Here is a 21,095-nt window from a genome sequence, read left to right as displayed (position 1 = left end):
AATCCAAACACTGGCCCCAATTACAATACATGCAATAGGAGGATCTCTAGGATTTTTTTTTTTTTTAACATATTTTCAGCTCATGCAAAGTTTATTGCACGACAAGGAGTCCCAATAATAGGCAGTGAAAACGCGACGAACGGTTAGTGGGCGAAATTTGTGATGCATAACGACTGGAGGAGGTTGAGAAAGAAGCTGAAAATATGTATTGGCGACAAAATCGGAGTACAGCAATTAAAAGCCGTATGAGGTCTGAAATGATGGGAAATTAGTAGTCCAACTCACCTCTGTCTTGGGCACAAATCTGCTCACGAGCCATTTATTCCTATTAAATAGAAAGCTATGGACCCTTCACCCTTGAAAAATTAAAGTCAAAAGTCTGAAGTGGTAAGGTTATTTTATTTCAAGGAAAGTTGGTCCAGTTAAAAAAATAATAATGACAATACTGTAAATGTATTTGCATTAATTACAGAAAAAGGGGCGGGCACACAACTTTTTGAAATGCAGTTCAGTGTGCGCCAAATGTGGTTAGTCCATAATTACATTTATGAATTAACAAGTATTATAAAGCGCCATGAGCAACATTAAATGTGTAGAAAAACGATATATATTCATACTGGCATCCCAATATACCAGAATGCCAGGCTCCCGATCGATTTTTGCCAAAATTTTCGGTTGGTATTCGGGGAAAAAAAACTTATTGTCAGGCCACTAACAGGCCATACAACCAACCATACAGCAGAGGTAAACCATCAGCCTCGCTAAATCCTCCTCCAAACGTCTAAAACAATCCAATTCCACGTAAATAAGACCGCCTCTTGCCATACGTAACGATGATGCCACGTGAGAAAAGTAGCAATGACAACACACTAGATCCTCCTATACACTGATGCCTTCAGATACAATTAATTGACCTTCCTCTCGAGTATTCATCTTGATGTTTTTTGGCTTTGACTTGCAAGCAAAAGGGTGAGACTCAAGTACTGCATTGTGGTTAAAATGTTTAATTCTTTACATCTGGGGCGTCCTTTGGACAGAATTAATTAATTTTTTATTAATTTATTAATTAATTAATTAATTGTAAAGAATTAAACACAAAGAATTAAACACAAGGACTGCCCAGATTTGGGGGGGGGGGGGGGGGGGGGGGGGGATGAAAAAAAATAAATAATTGAATATGGCTCACATAAGCTGTTTAAATGTAGCCTACCTTTTGTTATACTTCTTAGCTTTTACACTAGATGGCTCTAGTCACTGAACATAGCCTCTTCATTAGCTCAGGGGACAAAAACCTGACACGTTGAAATCAATGTAGGAAACTGTATAATTTCAGTACTGGTAGTCCCCGGGTTATGATGTAGCCGACTTACGTGATTTCGACTTTAGGACGCGTCTCATCCGCCGTTTTGTCACCAGTCATAATTTTTTTTAAGTGACCTAAGTGTCTTGTTCCCAACTCTCAGGATTGATTGTAAATTCACTATATTATTTGTAATTTACTTGTGTTATTTATTAGGTATAATTAATCTAATTAAATTATAATTAATGGTTGACTTCTACAGTAATACAGTATTTCATTTTACTACAGTATATATACGATCTGCTTTTATTTGTTGCACTTGGACTTGTTTGACGTCACGCCAGCACTATATTCTGTTGGTTTCGAGCGTTGCTTTCACGTTGGAAAGCGGGTGTGAACGCCAGTTAACATTTCAAGAAGGCAGAGAAACGGTAAACGACGCGGGCTCTGCGATGCCCTCCCTTGTTAGCTTGTTATTAGCCTGCTAGCTTAATGAGCAGCGTTCGTTTTCACCGATGCCACTAATAGCTGCCGTTTTCCTTGATGAATTGCCCAAGATTTGGATGGTATTTCCCTCCGTATTATTGTGCAGCCATTGAGGTATGTTTTTGTAAGCAAATATGTCTCTATTGATTTACTACAAAGCATTATTGTAAGCTCTTTGTCATTATTGTATTTTCTAATATTGTGTTCATAGTTTGACGGTGACAAATTAAGAAATGTCAGCTGTAAGAAGAACTAAGGTGTAATCAGTGTTACCGGGGGGAAGTAATCTATCTATCTATCTATCTATCATTTTATTTTAACTTTATTTTATTAATGTGACGTATAATACATGTTTTTGGATAGTTATTTCGATAGGGGGTAATTAGGAGTACTTAAAGGTTAATTCCGACTTGTGTGTAATTTCGGGTTACGTCTCCATCGTAGGAACGGAAACTTGCTCGTAACCTGGGGACTATCTGTATTTTGTTTTACATAAATAAACTTGTATATGTAAAAAAATAATCCAATGAGATAAATTTAGCTATCTTGGTTGTCATTGTCTTGAACTTTTTGCTGTCGCTAGACATTTTTTTCTTTGTTCTGCAAAGTTTGTTTCAGTAGAGTAAACATTGTGTGTCTGTCTGTCAATAGATAGACATATTGCAATACCCTTATACCTCTGGATTATTTTGGAACCCATTTACAGCCAATGACAGTTATAGACATCCAATATATTTCAATTGGGAAGGCTGACATTGAGTGATCATATTTCACTGATCGTTTGATCGCTGCCACCCTGTCAACTTGGATTGGATGTCTATTGATGTTGTCAATGGCAACCAGTAAGTGAAAACTTTAAAAAAAAAAAAAATTTTTTTTTTTTAAACCAGATCTTTTTTACCTGATTCTGATCCTCTGTTTAACAAATGAAAGTGGAAGGATTTTATGTTGGCTCTTGCATCCTTTTATTTTTCTGAAAGCGGCCATCGGAGAAAAAAGTTTGGACACACCCGTTTAACATTCTATTTAAAAATGTTAATGTTTTTTAAAGTACAATTTGAAAGTGTGTGTGTGTGTGTAAGTTTTTATTCATAACACAAACATATTTGATTTATGGGTAGGTAGAACGCAATTTGCATTTGAATTCATTTCAATAGTGAACAATGATTTGTGAAAAGCATTTTGAGTGTCATTCGTGACTGTATTAAACTAACATCTCAAGGCACCACTGTATTTTGAATGGTAGAGCTGCTTTTAAATGAGGATAAAGGTGGGAGTGTACATTTTTGTTTTAAATATCAACTGAAACCACCGTTCACAATGGCCCATATAGAGAAAGACCACTCAGTTTTCCACATTTGCACAGTGCAGGTAACATAAAGCATGCAGCAGGCCCAATGTTGATTGATTACAACATTGATGGAGAGTAATGTGTCAGATTTAGTTGTCACACCCAGTACTGAAGAGCTGCATGACACAAAAAATGCTCAGGAATACTGTCAACCCCCTTCTTTTCATGTGTTGACTGGCTTGTTGGCAGTAACACAAACAAATATTTGTGTGTGTTACTGTGACTTCCTAATGTGCCACAACATGGCGACAAGCAGTCAGTGAAGATGAAGTAATCCACCATATATCATAGGTTTGGGAATCTCGGTCCCGCTATGTCGCAGATATTGTATGTACTTAAAATTTTTGGTATACTAGTTTGGTATACTTCTTCTAGTTTGTGTTCTTCAGCTTTCCATTCATCTTGGGTATAATGACGAACAAAAGCAGGAATTACTTCAAATCACTATAGTTTCTGCAAAAGATTGAATGTCATTAGAGATGTCCAGATCGATTGGGATGCCGATTGGGGGTCCGATCACGTCATTTTCAAAGTATTGGAATCGGCAAAAAAATATCGGACATGCCTTTTTTAAATATATATATATATTTATTAATTAAATCATTTTCTAATTGTATTTAAAGTCACAGACAAAATGTCTTACACTCATCCAGAGTCTTTAGTTTTGGTTTAAAGATTGGTTCATAATAACAACAAACATCCTCCTCTGCCATTTATTGTGGCACTCACAAAGTGTGGCACCGAAAAAAACTTGGAACATGGAAGTGACGTCGTGTAACTTTATTTTAAGCGGAGGGGGTTATGTTTATTGTTTACATACTTTATGGCACAGTGCTGATAAGCTTTGTTTTGATCCAAAGCAGTGGAATAATGTCATGTTGAACAATAAAAAAAAGATACTTTGAGTAATTGAATTGAGTTTTATTCATTTTTTTTCTTAATGCATTGCCAAAACGTATATGATCGGGAAAAATTATCGGGAATAAATGGAATTGAATCGGGAGCAAAAAAAAAAAGCAATCGGATCGGGAAATATCGGATCAGCAGATACTCAAACTAAAACGATCGGGATCGGATCGGGAGTAAAAGAACATGATCGGAACAACCCTAAATGTCATATTTGTCATTTAATTAGTTTAATCCTGCTTTTAACCCCCACGGAAATGAACAGCTACAAGTTCGTAGATATGTATGTAAATTTTTGGGCATGATCAATTAGTACTGAGAAAACAAGATCTAAACATGCTGTGGATTTCAGTTTTTACAAGGGCGGTCTTGTGAGAAATTGATTGCTATAATCGGCCTTTATTTTAATCCGACTGGCCGATTTGAAAAATTTTTAAAAGTGGGTTATTTTGGCTTAATTGAATACTCTGAAAACTCCTGCACTTTTTGTTTAAAGTTAAAACAAATCTACCGTAATTTCCTGACCCTAACCCTAAGACGCACCCGTGTATAACGCGCACCCCAAATTTACTTGTAAAATCTAGGGGAAATTATTGTACCCGTGTATAACGCGCACCCTAATTTTAGCACCAATAAATAGAAGAATACAAGAAAACAGAGCTCGTGTACAAATACAGAAATGTCATTTTACTGACTGGTGAAACACAGCAACAGCATAGCACATTGGTAGTTCAAAACATTACCATAAACTGACAATGTGTACGGTAATAATATGATCTGACAAGTTCTTCAACTTACCAGAATCCAGGAGAAAACAAAACAGATGTGACTTTTCCTTTAAAGCGGTGGTCTCAAACCGACTCCACAAAGGGCCGCAGTGGGTCCTGGTTTTTGTTCCAACAGATCCAGCACAAACAGTTCAACCAATGAGGTTTCTACTAACATAAGCAGCACCTGATTGCAATCAACTGATTACACTTGTAAGAAACCAGATTGGTGAAAAGGTATTTGTCTCGTTTGGTTGGAATGAAATCCAGTACCCCCTGCGGCCCTTTGAGGACCGGTTTGAGACCACTGCTTTAAAGGCTGCTGTATAACTTGCTTGTTTCATCAAGATGAATAAATATTTCATCCATGGATTGATACGGTAGAATAAAAGTGAGGATTTACGTCGGAAATCGGAAAGAGCGCATCGCTGGAGACGAGACTGTCACAATAGGAACTATTGTTATTTGGGTGTGAGTTGCCGAGGGACAGATATAGTTGACGGACACAGAAGTCTGTGTTGTGTTACATTTGTTATGGTCAGAGTTGCGTAGCTGCAATAAACGTTGACTCAAAAGAGTTCAAGAAACTAAATCCTTTGCTTTATGAAGAGTGAAAAAAGCAGAATTTAACACAGACGAATCATTCGACCAATCAGAGTCAAGTGTTCCCGAAACAAAATGGTGACGTCACGTACCGTAATGGTCGGCAACGGATCGCCGCATACGTTTCTTCAACACAACATGGCCGTGTCAAAAAACAAAAAAAACAAAAAAAAAACGGTCTTTACATATATATAATATATATATATTTCTGTCTCCATCCCTGTACCTGTTTATAATGTGCACCATGATTTTACAAGTTGATTTTGGGGAAAAAAAGTGCGCGGTATATTCGGGAAATTATGGTATATCGAAATTTTAGTTTATTTATTGTGACAAAATTCAGGGAGCTATCATCCAAGTTTTCATTTAAATTTACAAGCGGTGCTGCTGTATTGTATTTTCAGTGGAAAATTTTCAGAGAGCTATTTATTTAACCTTTTATTCAACTACACGCCTGTAATGTCACACACATGCACACTGTGGAGAGTCATCAGGTGTGGCAGTGTTTTTGAAAGTAAATACGGTCTCGGCGCCACACTTTTGTGGCATGTTTTGAAGATTTTATGCTACCGGAGCAATTTATTTTTAAACCGTCAATTGCCGTATCGAGAAGGAACACATATTTTGTCTGCAATTGTTCGTTCTCATCTGTTATTTGTTTTAGCGAACAGGGGTAAGTACTTCACTTGTTAATGACATATAGATCAGTTGTCTATGGAGGAGTGTTCATAGTGAAGAGGCATCACACCACACATGAAAGCGGCCCAGGCCGGATTTAAAAATATCACATAATGCATGAAAATATCTGATATGTGTCATATATTGGCAAAGAATTCAGAATTGAGGTGCGGCCTGAAAATAGCCTAAGAGACAAGCTCTTTTCAGTTTCATTCACTTATTTGCCTTTGCTTTTGTTTAAAGCAGTGACTTGCTGTAAACATATTCAATTAGTTTTACTAAATACAGTTAGAACAACAGCTATAAATTAAGCCTGGTAGATGATTCTCCTTTTGAACACGTGTGTATCGGCACTTTGAAAGATGCTTTAAGACAAAGAGCCTATTTTGATTAATAATGATGTCATTCGGTATGTGGATTTTCTTCCTAGAATAAAAGTGTCATCCAGCCCCGACTTGTCAGTACTCACCCTCACTGTGCTGGCTGCCTGCGCTCCCGCTGTGGAAACTGTGGCACGGGTCCGAGTATCCCGGTGGGAAGCAGGGGGGCGCTGAAGGGAAGGGGGGGTAGGGGAATGGTTGCCCCCCCATGGGCCATGGGTTGGCAGCAGGAGGGAGCGGCGCCAAAGCGTCCTGCTCAGACCCACCTCCGCTAGATGCCTCGTTTAAATTAAGAGACGCCATGTCTTTTGAAACAAAGAAGAAAATGACCATTATGTTGACTCGCTGGATTGACACAAAACAAGATACATTTCATGATACTCTACTTTGGCAGAGGTCCCCAAAAGTGTAGTAACACTGTTCAGAGAAGGTGATCTTGTTGACAGTGTGTCTCAGGTAGCCATGTTTCAGCAAGCTGCTGGCATACTTCCTAGCATCCCGCCGATCTTTGAAGCCCTCCACCCGGGAGTAGAGCCAATCTACCACATCAGCACCTGACACAGCAGGCAGAGCCACACTTGGATTCAATCTCAGAACCTAATTTAAACATCGTTTTCCAAACGCACTTGGTGTATTCACCCAACCAAGTTTTGCAATGAGTTCTGTTACTTACCAATGACAGCATTGGCAATGGTGATCTTCAACCACATCCGGTCCCGAATCTCCAGGCCTGAGTCTGGTAACTGCATAATCTTGACAATGGTTGCCATGTCGGTTTTACTCGTTGATAGAGGTAATTCATCAAAATCTGAAAATAAAAAAACCTATTCAGTGCTACATTATAAGGTCCCTTGTAACCATCACTTTGTATTGCGTAAGAACTGTCACCATACTGAACTCCAAATTACTTTATACTGTTAGACAAGTATAAATGCATCGCAGTCATTGCACGGCACCTTAAACACTACTTTTATACTGTAATTACATAGTTAAATGTCTCTTTGTACTTAGTATGTGTTGCATCCGAAATGTACTTTTGTTATAGTGGCTTGTTAGTTGTAATACTAGTGTCTCTAGATACTGAAGAAAAATTACACATGTGTTGCTCAACACTTAACCAAAAAAGATTATTCTAATTAGCGTTGGCAACTTCTGGGTAGCTCATGATATGATACAATTTCTAAAACAAAGCTCACGATAACGATTCTCTCTCAGTATGGCGATACAACAAATATCGTTACATCAAGTCGGGAAATTAAAAAAAAAAAAAAAAAAATTCTAGGATACAACTATCAAAGCCAAAATCAAGCTATTTCTAAATGAGAATATTTCAGTGCGACTTTTCTTTTGAATAAATACAGCAACACTATATTATTGCCATAGACTTCATAATTGTATTGATAGGTCACATCCGTCAGCCGCTGCGCAACGCCTTAAAGCAGGGGGCTGTCCTACAGTCCGCTTCAGTTATTCGCAGTCGGTCGCAGTTAGTCAACACATGCAGGGATCCAACGCCGGATTTAGGTTGAAAAAAGTTCGAAAGCTGTACTGCATACAAACACGAAGGATTGTCTCAGGAGTGATTTTATATTATTTATTTTATATAAATAATTGTAATTATTACATTTTTCGTACCATGCATAAATTTTGAAACATTGTGAAAAAAATCAATGGGAGAAATTAGTCGCTACAGCACTGGCATTATACTTTGCAATATTTACGTAAAATAAATGCTACCTGCATGTTTTTTTTTTTTTGCTTTTAACCAAGAATCGAGACTGTTTTATGTCAGTTTTATGTTTTATGTTTATTTCAGGGATTTAAGCATTATTCACAAGAATTTTCAAATGAAAAAGCTCTTTGTTTACATATGGCGGCCGCTAATTTCCTTACTGACTAGCCTCATAGTTTGCAATATTTACGTAAAATAAATGCTACCTGCATGTTTTTTTGTTTGCTTTTAACCAAAGATTGAAACCGTTTTACGTCCATACCTATAAAGAATTCAGGGATTTAAGCATATATTCACAAGAATTTTCAACAGAAAAAGCTTTTTGTCTGTGTTTCCACTCGGTCAGCTTTGACAGAGAAAGGCCACCTACGAATCGGCCCCACGCCCCGTGTCCCATCCATAGATTATGAAGTCTATGATTATTGCAACCCTCTTGTGAACAAATGAATGTCTTTCTTAACAGACACTTTTCTAGAGTAATAATTGGGTAGTGAATCTTTTATTACACAATGACACATTTATAAAAAACGATACATCAATTCATATCGATAACCTATAAGGGTACAAAGTATCACGATATATCACCATATTGATATATTGTCAGACCCCTAATTCTGATGGTGGTGTCTGTTATGGTGGTGGTTCAGAATGACATTACCGTAGTGGGGGAATGGTCCTGTCAGGGCAGTGGTGTGTGAAATCCAGGCAGCAGGATCAATGGGCCTCACTGGCTCAGCTGCTCATAATGACAAGGATAATACTTGACTTTTGAATGTCTAAATCGACATTGCTTTTGAGACAATTCAAATATTCATCATACCACGAGGGATGGTGAAGTAGCTTCGGGGAGATGGGTCCCAGCATTTGGCAACAGTAAGACTAATAGGACTGAAAAGAACAGCAAGGGAGAGAAGCTCAGAGACGAAAAAATGTGTCATTCTATAGGTTACTAATATCTTTATTCATTCACAGACTAGACAATTTTTAGGCAGCTGGAATTTGCCAAAGGTTGTTACCCGGTTTTGGAAACGATCTCTCTCAGGATCCTCACAGCATCATCATTGCTCATGTTTTCAAAGTTGACATCGTTCACCTGCGCAAACAACACACAATTTGTGGATTGACAATTATCAATAATTGACTACACACGTCATGAGAAAGACCTGTATAGATGTAATTTAATCTACAAAGACCTTTCAGCATCATGCAGTTCATCAAAAAAATAAATAAAATAAAAAATTTCCAAAACCCTAAATATGAACCTACTGTTATTCCTTTTCAAGAAATTGATTCAAGTCATAATTTCAAATACTGAATACAGGTATTCAGTACATTTTTAAGCACGTTCATATGTATTTTTCCCATCTCTCCCGTGTTTTAATTTTCAACTCAAAGCAGCCCTCTTGTGGCCAACAAAGAAAATGTGTCTCTGGAGCTAACAGGCATTCAAGATGGTCAAAACAGATTCAAGTGATGCAAGAATAGGACGTTAAAACGGGAAAAAAATTATTTGGCATGCCATTGCAATGCACAAGGCACTGTAGTTATTTACAGAAATAAAACTCTCTGCTGGAGCTTTGCTCTATTTTTATCTGCTTGTCAAATCTTTGTCACTTCACCTGATCAAAAGCAGACAATGAGGATGCGCTTGTGTACCTGCAGGAGCATGTCTCCGGGTTCTATCCTGCCATCAGCAGCCACAGCTCCACCCTTCATGATGGAGCCGATGTAGATTCCACCGTCACCACGGTCGTTGCTTTGACCCACAATACTGATTCCCAGAAAGTTGTACTTCTCTGGTGGTGGAGACAGAAATGACAAGTGAGCAGATGCATAAGAAGTTGAGATGCAGGAGGGATGTCATTTGTCCATGTAACAATGACATGTTTCGATTATTTGGAGTTGAAGCATGATCATTTGCTCCCAGCCCTCCAGTTTAAATGGGAGTTTTAGAGAACTTACCCATATTAAGTGTGACGGTGATGATATTGAGGCTCATGGTGGAATCGGTGATGCTGCTGAAGGATGAAGACTGAAAAGGCAGAGGGAGAACACATAATGCATGCAGCAAAAAACTCAATGTGGCACCAAGTCAATATCATTAAGGCCGCTCCTTTGTCTCTCACCCACAGCGTCACAGAAAATTACAGCACTAATGCATCCTGGAGGAGCTCACCCGGTCTATCTTGGCCACTTTGTGCCTCCGCCTGCGAAGCTTGTGCCTGCGCATCAGCTGGGAGGAGGTGCTGTGTTCAGTGGAGCTACTCAGCCTAAAAGAGGAGTAAAAAAATTGTTTTTAGTTCAGATGTTATTCTTCGGTTGACAGCATGGAATTAGGAAAAAAATGCAGCATATAAACAGCAGAATAAAACCACTAGATTTCAAAGACGTGCACATGTGGGAGAATATCAGGGGATGACGCTGCAGCCATTCTAGGTGCTCACATCATCCATCTCATACTGCGAAGAGTTATCCTATTGAAATATGCCTTATAGTAGCAGGAGGTATAGAGAGTGTTGCAGGGATGTGACAGAACAACATTCTGAGGTGAGCGCTCACCTGCTGGCATCTTCGTCTTCGTCGCTGTCGGCGAATGAGCTGGACTCCAGCTCGCTGCTCATCACAGAGGCGCTGTCGTAACCCATGGCCGAGTCCCTTGCAGTGCGCTCAGATTTTGAGTGGCCATTGATGCGAGGGACTGCTCACATAGTTAGGGGTAGTCAGAGAAGTCACAAAATTAGGAACACTTACATATTCCCTGCTCTAACAAAAAAAATGTTTTAAAGAGCCAATAAGTTTCAGTTTTGACACTGTCAAAAAAGGTATTCATTTATGAATGATTAACTTTGCAATCATTTATAACAGCACTGCTTTACACCGAGAGTTGTTTCTAATATTTTGTCCCATAATCCAAACCCTCTGAGTAGCCAAAAAACGAGACTATTTGTAAAAAAGGAATTTTCCACATGGTTCTTGTAAGGTGTTGTATTAAGATTTTGTAGGTGTCAACGGTAAGAGCCTGAGGGACAGAAAGATGATAGCGTCATGAAATCACACGCAGTATACATACACCGCCAACGGGGAGGGGGTGCCTCCGGAAAACAGCGCATTCGCCGGAACGGTCGGATGAGGCGAAGAGAGCAAGTCGTCGAACGCATCTGCCGAGCTCTAGGAAAACACTCCAGCAATGAGGCCGTTCCCATTGCAGCGAGTAGTGGTTCAGACTCAAAGCCTCAAGGAAAAGCCTTCGCTAGAGTTTGTTGCCACTTTTTTCTCCTGCACACCTCCATATATTTCTCTATCTAAAAATGTCCACTCACCATTTGAAAAACAAAAAAATCATTTAATCAAAAGCTAAGGCTCCAAGTAACTCTATAATTGCGCCACATCGTTCCTAAAAATAATGGTAGTAATTGACATTCAAGTTTTAACATTCAACAGTCAATTATCATTTTACAAAAAGTGAAAAAAAATACTGTAGATTTCACCAATGAGCCTTCGTCGTATGCGCTGAACGTCTGACAGTCAGGATCAAATGTTGTCAACTTGTTGTGTGCCTCTCATCACTCACAACTATAGGACGCCTGCTAATCTGCCTCTGACCAATCAGAGAACAGAGAGGTAAGGAGAGCTCTACTACGAGGTGCTGTTCTCACCCATCGCTGCCTCAGGTTTAAACACGCCGAAAGTTATAGAACCCCCCCCCCCCCCAAAAAAAAAAAAAAAGATTTGAACTTTATTTTCTCTTCTATTTTGGACAATAGTCATTTCTGTGCTAACACTTCCAAATTGAAAATTGTGGACAAACTCTGACTTATCACATGACTTTTCATGTAGTGGTGGTACTACTAGTATATTACAATATCAGACTTGTCAGATCACCCGATGCCCTTACAATTGATCAAATCCCTTGACAAACTGCCAGTGACCCACAGGGTTTGACACCTATTTAGCCTTCCAAGAGTTTCAACTGCACAATTCATCTCAAAACATCATCGCACAGGCAATAAAATAATAAGGGATATATTTCCAGGATGAACAGGTTTAGGCGATTACTGTAAAACTGCACTGACAGCATGACTTGGAGCGGGTGGATAAGGTAACCGGGGAATTCCTGCCGCTCATGCTGCCGGCAGCAAGGAAGGCTTCCAATACTCTGTCACTTTGTCTGTCTTTGTTATGACTTCACATCCAATCTGAGAGACGATTGCTGTATCCAGTCAGCCAATGCCAATAGAATTAATTAAATGAATTTGGGTTGACTTGATAGGTTTATATAGTGTCTGTCATTTGCATTTAGTTCTGTATATATGTAATATCTAACGTAGCATCATGTGGGCGTAGTTTGTAGGCTATCGGCTACAGTCAGGTATTATTGGAGCCACCTAGCATAGTAGCATCGCGTTTGCAACGGCGTTACACTCCCTTGCCTCTTCCCCGCTCCTGCTCTGCTCGCTCATCTCCGTGAGTCCGTCTTTCTCAGACTTCTCTTGTGTCAGTCAACCAACATAGTAACTTATAGTAACGCACGCCTTTCCCGCCCCAGTAACGGCGTTGCCAAGATGAGAAAAGTAATTCATTATATTACTCACTACTGAAGAAAATAACGCTGTTAGTAACGCTGTTATATTCTAACACCGTTATTAACAACACGGGTCATAACACCGTCATAGACATGACAACTGACATGAATAAATTCATGTACAATGGGGAGAACAAGTTTTTGATACACTGTCAATGGGTTTTCCCATTGGCAGTGTATCAAATACTTGTTCTCCCCACTGTATGTATGTTTGTTGGGAAGTAATGTATGTAGACAGGAAGGTACAGTGGTATGCAAAAGTGTGGGAGGCCCTGATAATTTTTAAGATTTTCCATAGTAAATCACTGTTTGAAACAAATTTCACTTAAATTTATCATATAGCAGTTGAACACAGTAATTAAGTTTCTAGGATAAACAGAAAGTGCGTGATAATTATTCAAAGAAAAATAGGCCAGTGCGTAAATTTGGGCACCCTTCTGTTTTTATTGATTCGAAAATCTTTAGTAAAACATTTTTCGACTCAAAATTTGTTTGCTAAGCTGACTGACATTGACCTACATACACAGGTAAAGCCGATCAAGTGAAAGGGCATTAAAGATGGCAAATTGTTCTCCTCTTTGCGTCATCTCTGAAGAGTGGAAACATGGGAGCCTAAGAAAAGATTATTAAACATTGTAGTCGCAGAAAATTCAGCTGTCAGTTTCCACTGTGAGGACTAGGGCTGCCTAAATTCACGCACCGCCCAATATTTATTTAAATAATTATTACGCACTTTCTGTTTATCCTATTAACTTCAATTCTCAAATATTACTGTGTTCATCTGCTATATGATATATTTAAGAGACATTTTTGTTCCTAACAATCAGTGATTTACCAAGGAAAATCTTAAAAATGATCAGGGCTACGACGGGTGGTGTTCACGTAAATGCAAAATCATATTGGAAGCATTGCCTCGCAGCCAGCCATCTCTAACTTTTCCGTATCCAAAGTATTGCCATACCAGCGACTTTGTTTTCTTCAATATGAGAAAAAGTTCAGGGGTTTCACCTCCTGTAGCACAGCTGACTCACTGAGCAACAACCAGAGTGGCAGGGGTGATCCCTGCAGCTGCAAGCAAGGGTTTCTCCCTGCATTTTTGCGAAAAAAAAAAAAATTTAAAAAACGGTATGACGGAAAAAATTTTAGTGGTTTTGAAACCCTGATGTTTTCATACTACGGTATTACTTGTAACCGGTAACCGGCAAATGTCTTGCTGAAAATATAAAATAAATAAAATAAATCGTTTTAGATGGCCTAACCCGGTGTTAGGACACTTGATGACATGTCATTTGCCACGTTTACATGGAGCCAAATATTCCAATTACAATAGGAATATTTGTTCAAACCGAACAAATGTGTTCCATATAAACACCTCATTCGGAATGAACAGGCAAACCGAATGGAATTTCATTCCGATTCACAGGGGTGGAATATTCCTTTTCCCAAACTGATTAGAAGTAAAATTATATCATGTAAACAGGGAAGCGGAATGGTGTCTGGTTGCGTTCTTTCTGCACATGCTCCGTACTGACTTGGTGACGTAAGTAACGTCACTTGCAACATGGCTTCCAAGCACACGCACAGCGCACCCACACAACTTTTCAAATGAACGGCGTATCATTCTGAAGTTTTGTTTCCACTCGAAAAGTTAAAACAGCAGCTGATCTGACGATCGATCTCCATGTTTTGCAACGTGACGCTTTGTTTTGATTAATCTGCGCATGTCAGACGGCAGTTGTCAAACGTCCTTTCGGAATAAAGGCAGACACATGTAAATGCTGGATCGGAATAGATGAAGTGACATGTAAACAGCTGATGTGAAATTTCCATTCGGAATGATTTGAATCGGTATGAATAAAAGTCAGCATGTAAACGTGGCTATTCATTCATGATAGGTTTCATGTCATGAATATGACAGTTTTACGACACTTTCATTAGAAGCATTCAAAGTGTGACTGGAGGTTTTCTTTTTTTTTTTTTTTTTTAATTTATTTTAAACCTGTCCTGTTCAGCTGCTTAGACACGGAGAATGGGAATCTGACAGTCCTTATGGTTTTTTTGACATAATTAATTTCATTTCGAAGTAAAAAGAGGAAGCACAGTAATGCAAGTGGAAATAAAAATACATCGCAAAAACGATGCACTGTGGTTTAGGCTTATAATTTTATAGCACTATTTCTGTTTTGGAGACTCCGGATATGTACAGCATACAGCTGCACTTTTACGTCAACATTATTTTTCAAATATGACTGGTGACTGAACGAGGGACCATCTGATTTTCTATATCGTTGTCAATATTTAAAAATTGGGATATTTTGAAATGTCTTTTTCAATTTTGATCCTTTTCAAGGCAAATGTTTTCATTTTACAAAATCTGCCAGCTTATGTAAACTGATGAGCATGTGAATCATACTCTTTCATTGATTGATTGATAGACACGCCAGAAGCCTTGGAGCTAACATTTTTGAGTAATGTGCATGGTAAAATACATACAGGTAATTGTACATTTAATGAAAATTATTGCCAACTAAATCCATTACAAACAAAAACAATCTGGTAAAAGCAGCTCCACATGGTGTATTTGAAGGCTCAGAAAACATGTGGAAATCACAAGCAAAGTCACAAGATGCTCAAATTGTAAAATCTGCCTTATCATGGTCGGCAACATTAAGGCAGACTTTATTTGTCCCTGAAATAAACAAAATTGAATGAGACAGACACGTGGGCTTGCTGCGAAGCAGGAAGGAAGACACTGATGGCTGTTTTTTGCATGCAACATCTGATGCCAGTACTTCATAGGATGACAGGAAATGCAACAGCCAATGGGACCAAACAAAAAGGTCAGGTTTTCCATACCGATGTTGTACTTACGCTCGTTTTCTCGAGCTCTCCTCCGCGCACGCTCCCTTTCACGCTCACGTCGGTGGCTGAGGAGCGACTCCGTGCCCGTTTCAGTATCCAGGCCGTCACGACTGCTCACCGCATTGGCGCTACAATCAAGAAAACTTTACTCAGATTGCATTATGGGTGGTGGGGACTTCACCCCTGTCAGGGGCATGTATTTTTTTTTTAGCTGCAGAGAGACTTGCATCTTATTTGAGGACCGACTTTCAAATCCACCCCCTTGTAGTCATTGTTCTGAGACATTGTGTATTTTCCAGTTTCATTAATAGGAGTGGGAACCTCTTGGTACCTCACGATACGATACGATTTGCGATACAAAGCTCATGATAACGATGATCTGACGATATGGCGTTACAACGATTATCGATACACTGGTCAGGAAATCATTCTAGGATATTCTACAAAGAACTAATAAACAGAAAAACAAGGTTCTGCTGTGAATCGGAATGAGTTTATCACTAGTAGATGTCCAATCCGTTTGAAGTGGGAGGGATTCCCTCCCAAATTCCCTCCCAGTCTATGGCCGTCAGTGGCAGCCAATGCCAGGCAATGAGGTAATTTTGGGCCATTTAAGGCAGTACTTCTCAAATAGTGGTGCGCGCCCCCCCAGGGGGCGCAGAACGATGCCAGGGGTGGCGCATGTGACCTCGGGGAACATGCTTTTTTTGTTGTTGTTTTTTTTGCTGTACTAGAATAAAGTATACTTGCACATCCACTCAGTGGGTGGCAGTGGCACTCTCATTTTCAGAGTGCGCGCAGTATTTTTGAACTAAGCAAGAGCACACAGAAAAGTGATATGAAGAGCGGTGCGCCGTTCAAAAGCCGTTTTCCGGCCGGATTCAGGCAGCGACCCACTGTCTTCTCCGGTTCTCTCGTGTCCGCCCGAGAAGTGCCGTTTTCGGCTTGGGATCGTCACGACGACCGCCCTCACCAACTGTTCTCCCTCGGCCGCCGAGAATGCGCTTTTTTCGGGCCGTTTACCTTTTGGCTTTGACTTTTAATATAGCGGGAGATGAGGAAAGACCATTGTTTACTGAGTCTAAAAATTAATATAGCGGACAATCTGAAGTCAAATCAATTAAGACGCCACTTAAAGACATTAGACCTCAATCTCATTGATAAGCCGCTTGATTGTTTTTCAGCGAAAACGTGCCGAATATTGCCAATTGACACAATCGTTTCGCTTTGTCAGTGTTATATCAGTAAACCAGTGAGCACTGTGGTGATACTGTGAGCAGCGAAAATAAAAACTGTCCTTCTGTTCAAAGGCACTTTTTTTTTCTCTTCTATTCAGTTTTGGTTTTTTTTGGTCAAATTTTTGGGCATATTGTCCTCAAGAGTAAATGTTTCTAATCAATTTGAATTTGTTATTATTTACTGATTTTATTAATTTTATTTTTCAGTATCAAATGGTCCAAAATGTACCTTGAGTGTATTTTTAGTTTGCATGTGACTTTTTTTTTTTTAATTCAGGCAAATTGATGCGCGTTAAGTCTTTTCTGTTACAAACAAAACAATGTTAATAAAGCTATACTTTATTTTAAGTTGATCTATGTTACTTTTTTTCTTTAATAGAAAAAAAGGACACAATGTTAGGCTGAGGCATACTTATAATAGTAATATTATAGACAAATGATACTTTCTACAGTGGCGGCAGAGAGTTGGGGGGGGCGCGAAACATGTACGTCTTCCTTGGGGGGGCGTAACAGAAAATAATTGAGAAGGACTGATTTAAGGTCATTTACCTGTTGATTTTCAGTAACTTCCTGTTGATTTTGGTGTATTTTATGGGTTACTCCTGTTTATTTTGAGTTACAGAACAGGAAGTGACCTGGGAATCACCCAAATGAATAGGCAGTGACTCAAACTCAACAGGAAATGACCTGTAAATGCCTTAAAATGAACAGCAAGTGACCTGTAAAGCCCCAAAAATCGGACCAAATGACTGAATGCTCTGGTTTTGAATGAACGAACGTTCCCAGTCTAAATGGATTGGGCGTCAAGCACAGTCACTGGCAGCCTTCGAGTTAACTGAGACACTATTATGGTGGAAGATTTTGGTAGCAACTTGATGGGTCTTTTTTTTTTTTTTTTTTTTAAACATTGACACCTTTATAAAACGATATCTCGATTCTTGACAGGAGCATATCGATAACCTTTTTGGATACAAAGTATCACGATATATCACCATTTCGATATTTTGTCACACCACTAGTCATTAATGACCAGATCGCCACAGAGTGTTACTCAAGACACAACAGGAAAATGGCAATAATGAGATCCATTGAAAGTCCAGATGGTGCCGCGAGCATGATTGGGAATGAGACACAGAGCTGAATGATAGATGGCTTCAATAGGTTTGCAGTGGCGGATCAGGTGTGTGAGCGCAATAAACTGGCATGTGTATTAGGTGTCTGCAGGGGTTAAAGAAGTGCTAGAGGGCACATTAATATTATGTCAGAGCGCTGAAGGCGACGAGGGATCAAGAGAATCGACGAAACCAGAGTCTGGTGAGAACTCAACTTATGTCACTGTCTGTCATGTACAATTTGGTAAACATGTTTTTTCCACAAGTATACATAATTCATGTGTGTCATAATTAATGAACATGCTCATACAGAAATGAGCAAATTCAAAAACTGTGTGTCCAAAAATGTGTCCTGCGTTAACTAGTGGCGTCTGCCTGGCCATGCTTCTTGATCTAGGGCTATATTATACAAAGCTAAACTGCAGCTGTGAACAAATCCCATCCCCCTTTTTTAAATCAGCCAGCCCCTCTGCCGCCAATGTCCGCCCCTCCCTTTTGGGAAATGGAGATGGGTGCTTTTAATGTTTTTTAATCCGGATTACCAGGCAGAAACGCATCACTTGCTCCTAAAACAGCTAGCCAGCGTGCTCATCAAATAAACCCATTTACGCCGAGGAAAATGTGAACGGCATTAATGTAGGACAAAAGGGAAATTAAGTGGTAATAATATTCAGTCTATTTAGGGAGAGCGGGAAAGGCTGGAGAATAGAGAGGAGGTTCCCGATGAGGATTATGGAGAAAAAGGCTGGCCTGTCTGACTCAATAGATATAAAGAGAGCGAGAGAGAGTAGGAAATACAGGGAGAGCGACAGAGTGAGACAGAAAAGTGGGGGCATTTGAATGTGAAGGTCGTTGCATTGTCATTTAGCACCACGTGGTGGCAGTAGTCCTGAATACAGCAGGCTGGGGACAATCAGATCAGGAGGGGGGAAACCCCTGCCACAGAGGGCAAACTCGACCCGAGATGTCAACACTGGATAAAGAGATGAAGTGACACATGACAGATTGGTTGTTCTCAATATAGAGCCTCGGCCATATTGCTTTGGCCCCGCGATGACAACAACCCTCACCCCCAACGACAACCCTTTAAGCTATATTTAGAGAGGTGCGATATTCTCCAGGTACTGCTCAGCCTAATCAGGCCGCTGAAATAATATTGCCAAACCAAGGAAAAAGTCAAAACAACTGTAAATGCTTGAGACATATGAGGTTACTAGAAAATCTAATGATACTAGGAAAATTAAGGTGTAGTTTTAGGAGAATAAAGTTGTTGTTTTTTTAAGGAAAAAAACATCAATAAAGTCAACCCAAGATGATAACCAATGTACAAGGTGAAAATCCATGATGCAGAGAAAGACCCTTCCAAAAATGTAAATTGCTTTACCAGTCCTAAAAGCTTTACCAGTCCTAAACAATGTTAAATCTGTTGAAACCGATTTGAACACAGAACAAATATAACAAAAAACAAAGTCTTGAGATGCCTTGAGATTCGAATGATAAATATTAGAGGTGTGCAAAATTTCAGATTCTTAGATTATTCGCGATTTGGCCGTGGAAGATTCGAGAACGATTCACAAACATCCAGATTCCGATTATTAAAATATGCCAAGTATAGCGGAACTAAAACACTGTCAGCGCGGTCTTTGGGACGGAATGAGGAACGGACCAAGAGTAAACATCATGCTCAACTCATGCCGCTAGATAGGGTGCATCAATAATCAATTTATAATTAAATCGTAGCCTCTGAATCGTAATCGAATCGTTAGGTGTCCCAAGTTTCCCACCTCTAATAAATATACAAGCACTACCAGGGGTTCCCAACCTATTCCACTAAGGCACACTGTGGGTGCAGGATTTCATTCTTACCAAACAAGATGACAACACTTTTTCCCCAATCTGGTGTTTTACAAGTGCAATCAGTTGATTGCAGTCAGGTGTGGCTTGTTTTAGCAGAAGCCTCATTGGTTCAACTGTCTCTGCTGGATCGGCTGGAACAAAAACCAGGACCCACAGTGTGCCTTGAGGACTGGGTTGAAAACCCCTGCACTATACGATGGAGACAGCACGCAGCAGTTTGTCGGTGAGAAGATTAAAATGTGTTTGACTTCTATTAAATCAATTCATTATTATTATAGTTTTATTACCACATTATTCGGCCTATTAGGCACACCGAATTAAAATGTGAACCCTCAATGAACTACTTTATTTTCATACATAAGGTGCACCTGATTTTAAGGCGCCTTAGCAGACAATTGTAGCCTTGCCAGCAAGACTGTACTTCCTGATTCTTTTATTCATCATGCAGTACAGTTTTGCAAACCATCCAACCACTTCCCCGGGCATCTGATGTTCAACCCAATCAGGAAAAAGAGGTGGGAGCTGCAGAGGTGAGCAGGTAGTGAGTTCTTGTAGATGGTTCAGTTTCGTTTTGTCGGAATTACACTTAATTTCCTCATCAAAAGAAGGTCACAAAAAGCTTTTCTCGACAGGAAACAATGTTTTGTTCCCTGAACCAATTCCCCCCTACTGTGGCCTAATGTGGATTGGTCACTTTTTGATGGCTAGCCAATCAGGGGAAAGAGGCGGGAGCTGCAGATGTGACCAGGAAGCAACTATCTGCTTGAATACTAGAGATGGGAATCTTGGGGCACCTAACGATTCGATGACAATTCAGAGGCTACGGTTCGATTATAAATCGATTATTGATGCACCCCCCCCCCCCCCCCCCCCGCACTTTTAATGTTTAGTACATTAGTTCCAAAATGGTTCAAAAATCCTCTCAGGCTAAACCATACTACTATTTCAGTATCAATTCAACAATTCAAAACAGTAAATAAAATAATCAAGTCCCCATTCTGTATCAGCAGCTTTAAATTACCGTATTTTTCGGACTATAAGTCGCAGTTTTTTCCATTGTTTGGCTGGGGGTGCGACTTATACTCAGGAGTGACTTATGTGTGAAATTATTAACACATTATGATATCATTTCACATGTTATTTTGGTGTTTTGGAGTGACACTGATGGTTTGGTAAACTAGTTAGCATGTTCTTTATGCTATAGTTATCTGAATAACTCCTAATAGCTATGGCCACGTTCG

The 21,095-nt window shown here is 39.5% G+C and overlaps 1 protein-coding gene across 1 annotated transcript in view; it reads right to left on the bottom strand.

The window, feature by feature from the left end:
- Positions 1 to 21,095, bottom strand: part of LOC130905312 (segment polarity protein dishevelled homolog DVL-1) — a 50,942-nt gene that overhangs the window by 4,494 nt on the left and 25,353 nt on the right. The window contains exons 4-14 of the mRNA XM_057818600.1: positions 15,657 to 15,775; positions 10,763 to 10,901; positions 10,380 to 10,473; positions 10,166 to 10,235; positions 9,860 to 9,999; positions 9,220 to 9,296; positions 9,024 to 9,091; positions 8,862 to 8,939; positions 7,145 to 7,279; positions 6,858 to 7,025; positions 6,561 to 6,776 (exon numbers count right to left, since the gene is read on the bottom strand). Coding sequence (XP_057674583.1) covers positions 6,561 to 6,776; positions 6,858 to 7,025; positions 7,145 to 7,279; positions 8,862 to 8,939; positions 9,024 to 9,091; positions 9,220 to 9,296; positions 9,860 to 9,999; positions 10,166 to 10,235; positions 10,380 to 10,473; positions 10,763 to 10,901; positions 15,657 to 15,775 — 1,304 coding nt within the window. The remainder of the gene's footprint in view (positions 1 to 6,560; positions 6,777 to 6,857; positions 7,026 to 7,144; positions 7,280 to 8,861; positions 8,940 to 9,023; positions 9,092 to 9,219; positions 9,297 to 9,859; positions 10,000 to 10,165; positions 10,236 to 10,379; positions 10,474 to 10,762; positions 10,902 to 15,656; positions 15,776 to 21,095) is intronic.

This window comes from Corythoichthys intestinalis, chromosome 2, assembly GCF_030265065.1.
Source record: "Corythoichthys intestinalis isolate RoL2023-P3 chromosome 2, ASM3026506v1, whole genome shotgun sequence".
NCBI lineage: Eukaryota > Metazoa > Chordata > Actinopteri > Syngnathiformes > Syngnathidae > Corythoichthys > Corythoichthys intestinalis.
This window is presented reverse-complemented; position numbering and strand designations above follow the sequence as displayed.